At 38.7% G+C, this 10,005-nt stretch overlaps 1 protein-coding gene across 2 annotated transcripts in view; it reads right to left on the bottom strand.

The window, feature by feature from the left end:
• Nucleotides 1-2,184: 2,184 nt before the first annotated feature.
• ppcdc (phosphopantothenoylcysteine decarboxylase) overlaps nt 2,185-10,005 on the bottom strand; it is a 51,680-nt gene continuing 43,859 nt past the window's right edge. For both annotated transcript variants that reach the window (XM_064990220.1, XM_064990219.1), the window contains 2 exons: nt 3,489-3,657; nt 2,185-3,294 (listed from right to left, as the gene is read on the bottom strand). In XM_064990220.1, coding sequence (XP_064846292.1) covers nt 3,191-3,294; nt 3,489-3,657 — 273 coding nt within the window. In that variant the 3' untranslated portion in view covers nt 2,185-3,190. The remainder of the gene's footprint in view (nt 3,295-3,488; nt 3,658-10,005) is intronic.

Below are 10,005 nucleotides of genomic sequence, written 5' to 3'. Positions count from 1 at the left end.
TGCAAGTTGTGACCGGAAATTACGACACACGATCTCAGTGGAAGGATATCTGAGGTAGGATCTCAGTGGAAGGATATCTGAAGTAGGATCTCAGTGGAAGGATATCTGAAGTAGGATCTCAGTGGAAGCATAGCTGAAGTAGGATCTCAGTGGAAGGATAGCTGAAGTAGGATCTCAGTGGAAGGATAGCTGAAGTAGGATCTCAGTGGAAGGATAGCTGAAGTAGGTTATCAGTGGAAGGATATCCATTAGTTCCTGCCAAGGCAGCAGCTACTCTTCCTGGGGTTTATTTCTGTAGTTCTGTCAGAGTGACCATTGGGTTCTTGGTCACTTTGCTGAACAAGGCCCTTCTCCCCTCATTGCTCAGTTTGGCCAGACTCTAAATTGAGCTCAGGTGCATCCTGTTTCCATTGATCATCCTTGAGATGTTTCCACAACTTGATTTGAGTCCACCTGTGGTAAATTCAATTGATTGAACATGGTTTGGAAAGGCACACACCTGTCTATATAAAGGTCCCACAGATGACAGTGCAAGTCAGAGCAAAACCTAAGCCATAAGGTCAAAGGAATTGTCCGTAGAGCTCCGAGACAGGATTGTGATGAGGCAAAGATCTGTGGAAGTGCACCAAAACATTTCTGCAGCATTGAAGGTCCCCAAGAACACAGCGACCTCCATTCTTCATAAATGGATTCCCAATACTACAATCAGGGGAGAAGGGCCTTGTTCAGGGAAGAGAACAAGAACCCAATGGTCACTCTGACAGAACTACAGGGTCCCTCTGTGGAGATGGGAGAACCTTCCAGAAAGACAACCGTCTCTGCAGCACTCCACCAATCAGGTCTTTATGGAAGAGTCGCCAGACAGAAGCCACTCCTCAGTAAAAGTCATGTGACCATGAGAAACAAGATTCTCTGGTCTTATTACACCAAGATTGAACACTTTGGTCTGAATGCCAAGTGCCACTCTGGAGGAAACCTGGCACCATCCCTATGGTGAAGCATGATGGTGGCAGCATTATGATGTGGGACAGAGCTTGAGAGGATCTGCAGAGAAGAATGGGAGAAACTCCCCAAATACAGGTGTGCCAAGCTTGTTGTGACATACTTGGTGGGAACTAATGGGGATCCATAATAAACCCCAGGAAGAGTAGCTGCTGCCTTAACAGGAACTAATGGGGATCCATAATAAACCCCAGGAAGAGTAGCTGCTGCCTTGGCAGGAACTAATGGGGATCCATAATAAACCCCAGGAAGAGTAGCTGCTGCCTTGGCAGGAACTAATGGGGATCCATAATAAACCCCAGGAAGAGTAGCTGCTGCCTTGGCAGGAACTATTGGGGATCCATAATAAACCCCAGGAAGAGTAGCTGCTGCCTTGGCAGGAACTATTGGGGATCCATAATAAACCCCAGGAAGAGTAGCTGCTGCCTTGGCAGGAACTATTGGGGATCCATAATAAACCCCAGGAAGAGTAGCTGCTGCCTTGGCAGGAACTAATGGGGATCCATAATAAACCCCAGGAAGAGTAGCTGCTGCCTTGTCAGGAACTAATGGGGATCCATAATAAACACTAATGGGGATCCATAATAAACACTAATGGGGATCCATAATAAACACTAATGGGGATCCATAATAAACACTAATGTGTAAGTCATCATGAAGTCAGCAGATTATCAGGTGTTTTGGAGTTCAGTGTTCAACTGTTAAGGGATTTTTTTTATCAATAATGACTAATTATGTATACATTTCAATCAGGACTGACTAATCAGAATACTATTATGTTACTGTATAGATGTATGAATTTTCTTTTAATCCGTGTAGTACTGAATATAATGTGTGTAAATATAATCAAGAGTTAGAACAATGACTGTCTGTTCCTTGGTAGAAATGAATGAACTTATCGTCAGACTGGCTAGAATGCTTATCTACACAGGAAGACCTTGGCCCGGTCATAAATTATCTATACTGATGGGGGTCGATGTAGGAAGGCTTGAGAACTATACTGCCATTGTGCCGGAGTGGGGGAGGGGCGGGACAGTTTGAAACCGAATGACGTCATTTTCAGTTTATAACCTGTTGTAAATTGTATGAAGTTCAGTACTCTCGAGAATAAATGCTACAGATTGATTTTGAGACTGGTCTCTGTCCATTTTATGCAAATAAGTGTCTTACAAATTATTAGGAGTGGGCAGAGTGTTTAATTGAATTGGTTAATTAAAACATAAACAAATGTCATTCCTCTAACATCAACCCAGTGTCCGGAAACTGGGTCGCCGTTGAAGGTTGTGGGTCTTCCAGCAGGATAATGACCCCAAACACACATCCAGAAGCACCCAGTAATGATTCAAGAATAAACACTGGACTGTTCTGGAGTGGCCAGCGATGGCAAGAGTCACCATGAACCTATGGCAAGAGTCACCATGGGATCTTACTAAGAAGGATGACGTAACAAAGCATGACATAACACTCACATAGCAGCAGTTGCTGCTAATCCAAGTCAGCAAGAATATCCGACACAAATTCTTTGATAATTAAATTACAAACATTTATTGCAAACTCTTGTCTCTTTAACATTTGGCTTCAAAAAAATCTGTTCATTACATTCAAATGATTACATCACAAATAACTGCAGCAATCTTCATCTGAATGCCTCATCTTCATGTCAATGGCCCAATTCCAAATGGACCCCTGGCCCAATCCCAAACGGACCCCTAGACCAATCCCAAACGGACCCCTAGACCTTGGCCCAATCCCAAACAGACCCCTAGACCCTGGCCCAATCCAAAACGGACCCCTAGAACCTAGGGATTGATTTAAGCAGATCTGAGAAGATTTGACAGGCGCAGTCATTATGGTAATAGTTCCACCTTGCCCTCTGATAGGCTAGGTGGAAGTTTCAGCATATTACCTATTCCAATCAAAATCCTCTCAGATCTCCACAAGTGCACAGGGTCTAGGAGTCCATCTGGATTTTACTATCTGCAGTTCATTAATATTCACAGGCCTGATCCTTCCTCACAGCACCTGGCCTGCTCCTTCCCCACAGCACCTGGCCTGCTCCTTCCTCACAGCGCCTGGTCTGCTCCTTCCTCACAGCACCTGGCCTGCTCCTTCCCCACAGCACCTGGCCTGCTCCTTCCTCACAGCGCCTGGCCTGCTCCTTCCTCACAGCGCCTGGCCTGCTCCTTCCTCACAGCGCCTGGCCTGCTCCTTCCTGAGGAGACTCGGCAGCTTTCTGGATGAATTGGTTCACAACATCTACGATCGTTGACACCTCTGCCATGGCCCCTTTGCCTGTAAAGTGACACTCCAAGTTACTCAACGATGTATAAACCACAATAGAAACAGGCAAGAGGTACAAAGGTGAAAGATGTACACAGTCCAGACAGAATACAATAGTATGTTTCATTTAGCAGTGAGGAACGACTAACACAAGCTTCCATTCATCAATCGAAACATTCCACACGTTATGAACTATCAGCACACACCTTGGTCTCCACAGACCAGTTTCTTGGCGATGCAGGGGATCTCAACGTAGCCAAACTCTTTAAGAATGTCCACCTGGCGAGAGGTGATGGGGTGATGCCACATAGCAGTGTTCATCGCTGGACAGAAGAGTAGAGGACGACTGGTATCCCAGGCCCGTACCACACACGTCTGAAGATAAGTAGAGCACAGTAGAGTATGGTAGAGTACATTACAGTATAGTAGAGTACAGTAGAGTATAGTAGAGCACATTACAGTATGGTAGAGTATAGTAGAGCACAGTAGAGTATAGTAGAGTACATTACAGTATAGTAGAGTACAGTAGAGTAGAGTACAGTAGAGTATAGTAGAGTACATTACAGTATAGTAGAGTACAGTAGAGTATAGTAGAGTACATTACAGTATAGTAGAGCACAGTAGAGTATAGTAGAGTACATTACAGTATAGTAGAGTACAGTAGAGTATAGTAGAGTACATTACAGTATAGTAGAGTACAGTAGAGTATAGTAGAGTACATTACAGTATAGTAGAGCACATTACAGTATAGTAGAGCACAGTAGAGTATAGTAGAGTACAGTAGAGTATAGTAGAGTACATTACAGTATAGTAGAGTACATTACAGTATAGTAGAGCACATTACAGTATAGTAGAGCACAGTAGAGTATAGTAGAGTACATTACTATACTCTACTGTACTCTACTATACTCTACTGTACTCTACTATACTGTAGAGTACATTACAGTATAGTAGAGTACAGTAGAGTATAGTAGAGTATGGTAGAGTACATTACAGTATAGTAGAGCACAGTAGAGTATAGTAGAGTACATTACAGTATAGTAGAGCACAGTAGAGTATAGTAGAGTACATTACTATACTGTACTCTACTGTAATGTACTCTACTATACTCTACTGTACTCTACTATACTGTAGAGTACATTACAGTATAGTAGAGTACAGTAGAGTATAGTAGAGTATGGTAGAGTACATTACAGTATAGTAGAGCACAGTAGAGTATAGTAGAGTACATTACAGTATAGTAGAGTACAGTAGAGTATAGTAGAGTACATTACAGTATAGTAGAGCACAGTAGAGTATAGTAGAGTATAGTAGAGTATGGTAGAGTACATTACAGTATGGTAGAGTACAGTAGAGTATAGTAGAGTATGGTAGAGTACATTACAGTATAGTAGAGCACAGTAGAGTATAGTAGAGTACATTACAGTATAGTAGAGTACAGTAGAGTATAGTAGAGTACATTACAGTATAGTAGAGTACAGTAGAGTATAGTAGAGTACATTACAGTATAGTAGAGTACAGTAGAGTACATTACAGTATAGTAGAGCGCAGTAGAGTATAGTAGAGTACATTACAGTATAGTAGAGTACAATAGAGTATAGTAGAGTACATTACAGTATAGTAGAGCGCAGTAGAGTATAGTAGAGTACATTACAGTATAGTAGAGTACAATAGAGTATAGTAGAGTACATTACAGTATAGTAGAGTACATCACAGTACAGTAGAGTACATTACAGTATAGTAGAGCACAGTAGAGTATAGTAGAGTACATCACAGTACAGTAGAGTATAGTAGAGTACAGTAGAGTATGACAGAGTACATTACAGTATGGTAGAGTACATTACAGTATAGTAGAGTACAGTAGAGCATAGTAGAGTACATCACAGTATAGTGGAGTACAGTAGAGTATAGTAGAGTACATTACAGTATAGTAGAGTACAGTAGAGTATAGTAGAGTATAGTAGAGTACAGTAAAGTATGGTAGAGTACATTACAGTATAGTAGAGTACAGTAGAGTATAGTAGAGTACATTACAGTATAGTAGAGTACAGTAGAGTACATTACAGTATAGTAGAGCGCAGTAGAGTATAGTAGAGTACATTACAGTATAGTAGAGTACAATAGAGTATAGTAGAGTACATTACAGTATAGTAGAGCGCAGTAGAGTATAGTAGAGTACATTACAGTATAGTAGAGTACAATAGAGTATAGTAGAGTACATTACAGTATAGTAGAGTACATCACAGTACAGTAGAGTACATTACAGTATAGTAGAGCACAGTAGAGTATAGTAGAGTACATCACAGTACAGTAGAGTATAGTAGAGTACAGTAGAGTATGGTAGAGTACATTACAGTATGGTAGAGTACATTACAGTATAGTAGAGTACAGTAGAGTATAGTAGAGTACAGTAAAGTATGGTAGAGTACATTACAGTATAGTAGAGTACAGTAGAGTATAGTAGAGTACATTACAGTATAGTAGAGTACAGTAGAGTACATTACAGTATAGTAGAGCGCAGTAGAGTATAGTAGAGTACATTACAGTATAGTAGAGTACAATAGAGTATAGTAGAGTACATTACAGTATAGTAGAGCGCAGTAGAGTATAGTAGAGTACATTACAGTATAGTAGAGTACAATAGAGTATAGTAGAGTACATTACAGTATAGTAGAGTACATCACAGTACAGTAGAGTACATTACAGTATAGTAGAGCACAGTAGAGTATAGTAGAGTACATCACAGTACAGTAGAGTATAGTAGAGTACAGTAGAGTATGGTAGAGTACATTACAGTATGGTAGAGTACAGTAGAGTATGGTATAGTTCATTACAGTATAGTAGAGTACAGTAGAGTATAGTAGAGTACATTACAGTATAGTAGAGCACAGTAGAGTATAGTAGAGTACATCACAGTACAGTAGAGTACAGTAGAGTATAGTAGAGTACATCACAGTACAGTACAGTATATTAGAGCACAGTAGAGTATAGTAGAGTACATCACAGTACAGTAGAGTACATTACAGTATGGTAGAGTATAGTAGAGTACATTACAGTATAGTAGAGCACAGTAGAGTATAGTAGAGTACATCACAGTACAGTAGAGTACAGTAGAGTATAGTAGAGTACATCACAGTACAGTACAGTAGAGTACAGTAGAGTATAGTAGAGTACATCACAGTACAGTAGAGTACATTACAGTATAGTAGAGCACAGTAGAGTATAGTAGAGTACACCACAGTACAGTAGAGTATAGTAGAGTATAGTAGAGTACAGTAAAGTATGGTAGAGTACATTACAGTATAGTAGAGTACAGTAGAGTATAGTAGAGTACATTACAGTATAGTAGAGTACAGTAGAGTACATTACAGTATAGTAGAGCGCAGTAGAGTATAGTAGAGTACATTACAGTATAGTAGAGTACAATAGAGTATAGTAGAGTACATTACAGTATAGTAGAGCGCAGTAGAGTATAGTAGAGTACATTACAGTATAGTAGAGTACAATAGAGTATAGTAGAGTACATTACAGTATAGTAGAGTACATCACAGTACAGTAGAGTACATTACAGTATAGTAGAGCACAGTAGAGTATAGTAGAGTACATCACAGTACAGTAGAGTATAGTAGAGTACAGTAGAGTATGGTAGAGTACATTACAGTATGGTAGAGTACATTACAGTATAGTAGAGTACAGTAGAGTATAGTAGAGTACATTACAGTATAGTGGAGTACAGTAGAGTATAGTAGAGTACATTACAGTATAGTAGAATACAGTAGAGTATAGTAGAGTATAGTAGAGTACAGTAAAGTATGGTAGAGTACATTACAGTATAGTAGAGTACAGTAGAGTATAGTAGAGTACATTACAGTATAGTAGAGTACAGTAGAGTATAGTAGAGTACATTACAGTATAGTAGAGTACAGTAGAGTATAGTAGAGTACAGTAGAGTACATTACAGTATAGTAGAGCGCAGTAGAGTATAGTAGAGTACATTACAGTATAGTAGAGTACAATAGAGTATAGTAGAGTACATTACAGTATAGTAGAGTACATCACAGTACAGTAGAGTACATTACAGTATAGTAGAGCACAGTAGAGTATAGTAGAGTAGATCACAGTACAGTAGAGTATAGTAGAGTACAGTAGAGTATGGTAGAGTACATTACAGTATGGTAGAGTACATTACAGTATAGTAGAGTACAGTAGAGTATAGTAGAGTACAGTAAAGTATGGTAGAGTACATTACAGTATAGTAGAGTACAGTAGAGTATAGTAGAGTACATTACAGTATAGTAGAGTACAGTAGAGTACATTACAGTATAGTAGAGCGCAGTAGAGTATAGTAGAGTACATTACAGTATAGTAGAGTACAATAGAGTATAGTAGAGTACATTACAGTATAGTAGAGCGCAGTAGAGTATAGTAGAGTACATTACAGTATAGTAGAGTACAATAGAGTATAGTAGAGTACATTACAGTATAGTAGAGTACATCACAGTACAGTAGAGTACATTACAGTATAGTAGAGCACAGTAGAGTATAGTAGAGTACATCACAGTACAGTAGAGTATAGTAGAGTATGGTAGAGTACATTACAGTATGGTAGAGTACATTACAGTATAGTAGAGTACAGTAGAGTATAGTAGAGTACATTACAGTATAGTAGAGTACAGTAGAGTATAGTAGAGTACATTACAGTATAGTAGAGTACAGTAGAGTATAGTAGAGTACATTACAGTATAGTAGAGCGCAGCAGAGTATAGTAGAGTACATTACAGTATAGTAGAGTACAATAGAGTATAGTAGAGTACATTACAGTATAGTAGAGTACAGTAGAGTATAGTAGAGTACATCACAGTACAGTACATCACAGTACAGTAGAGTACAGTAGAGTATAGTAGAGTACATCACAGTACAGTAGAGTACATTACAGTATAGCAGAGCACAGTAGAGTATAGTAGAGTACATCACAGTACAGTAGAGTATAGTAGAGTACAGTAGAGTATGGTAGAGTACATTACAGTATGGTAGAGTACAGTAGAGTATAGTAGAGTTCATTACAGTATAGTAGAGTACAGTAGAGTATAGTAGAGTACATTACAGTATAGTAGAGCACAGTAGAGTATAGTAGAGTACATCACAGTACAGTAGAGTACAGTAGAGTATAGTAGAGTACATCACAGTACAGTACAGTATAGTAGAGCACAGTAGAGTATAGTAGAGTACATCACAGTACAGTAGAGTACATTACAGTATGGTAGAGTACAGTAGAGTACATCACAGTACAGTAGAGTACATTACAGTATAGTAGAGCACAGTAGAGTATAGTAGAGTACATTACAGTATAGTAGAGCACAGTAGAGTAGAGTACAGTACAGCACATTAGAGTATAGTAGAGTACATTACAGTATAGTAGAGCACAGTAGAGTAGAGTACAGCACAGTAGAGTATAGTAGAGTACATTACAGTATAGTAGAGCACAGTAGAGTATAGTACATCACAGTATAGTAGAGTACATCACAGTATAGTAGAGTACATCACAGTATAGTAGAGCACATCACAGTATAGTAGAGCACATCACAGTATAGTAGAGCACATCACAGTATAGTAGAGCACATCACAGTATAGTAGAGCACATTACAGTATAGTAGAGCACAGTAGAGTATAGTAGAGTACATCACAGTACAGTAGAGTACATTACAGTATAGTAGAGCACAGTAGAGTATAGTAGAGTACATTACAGTACAGTACAGTAGAGTACAGTACAGCACATTAGAGTATAGTAGAGTACATTACAGTATAGTAGAGCACAGTAGAGTAGAGTACAGTACAGCACAGTAGAGTATAGTAGAGGACATTACAGTATAGTAGAGCACAGTAGAGTATAGTACATCACAGTATAGTAGAGTACATCACAGTATAGTAGAGTACATTACAGTATAGTAGAGCACAGTAGTGTACATCACAGTACAGTAGAGCACATTACAGTATGGTAGAGTATAGCAGAGTACATCACAGTATAGTAGAGTACAATAGAGTATAGTAAAGTACATCACAGTATAGTAGAGTACATTACAGTATAGTAGAGTACAATAGAGTATAGCAGAGTACATTACTGTATAGTGGAGTACAGTATAGTATAGTATATTACAGTATAGTAGAGTACATCACAGTATAGTAGAGCACATTACTGTATAGTCGAGTACAATAGAGCATAGCAGAGTACATTACTGTATAGTGGAGTACAGTATAGGATATTACAGTATAGTAGAGTATAGTACATTACAGTATAGTAGAGTACATTACAGTATAGTCGAGCACAGTATAGTAGAGTACAGCACAGTAGAGTACAGCACAGTATAGTAGAGTACAATAGAGTATAGCAGAGGATATTACAGTATAGTATAGTAGAGTACAGCACAGTATAGTAGAGCACATTACAGTATAGTAGAGTACAATAGAGTATAGCAGAGGATATTACAGTATAGTACAGTATAGTATAGTACATTACAGTATAGTACATTACAGTATAGTAGAGTACAGCACAGTATAGTAGAGCACAATAGAGTATAGCAGAGGATATTACAGTATAGGATAGTACATTACAGTATAGTAGAGTACAATAGAGTATAGTAGAGTACATTACAGTATAGTAGAGTACATCACAGTACAGTAGAGTACATTACAGTATAGTAGAGTACATCACAGTACAGTAGAGTA

The sequence above is a fragment of the Oncorhynchus masou genome, chromosome 15 (assembly GCF_036934945.1).
Source record: "Oncorhynchus masou masou isolate Uvic2021 chromosome 15, UVic_Omas_1.1, whole genome shotgun sequence".
Classification (NCBI taxonomy): Eukaryota; Metazoa; Chordata; class Actinopteri; order Salmoniformes; family Salmonidae; genus Oncorhynchus; species Oncorhynchus masou.
Note: the sequence above shows the minus strand (reverse complement) of the source record. Positions and strands in the feature narration are given on the sequence as shown.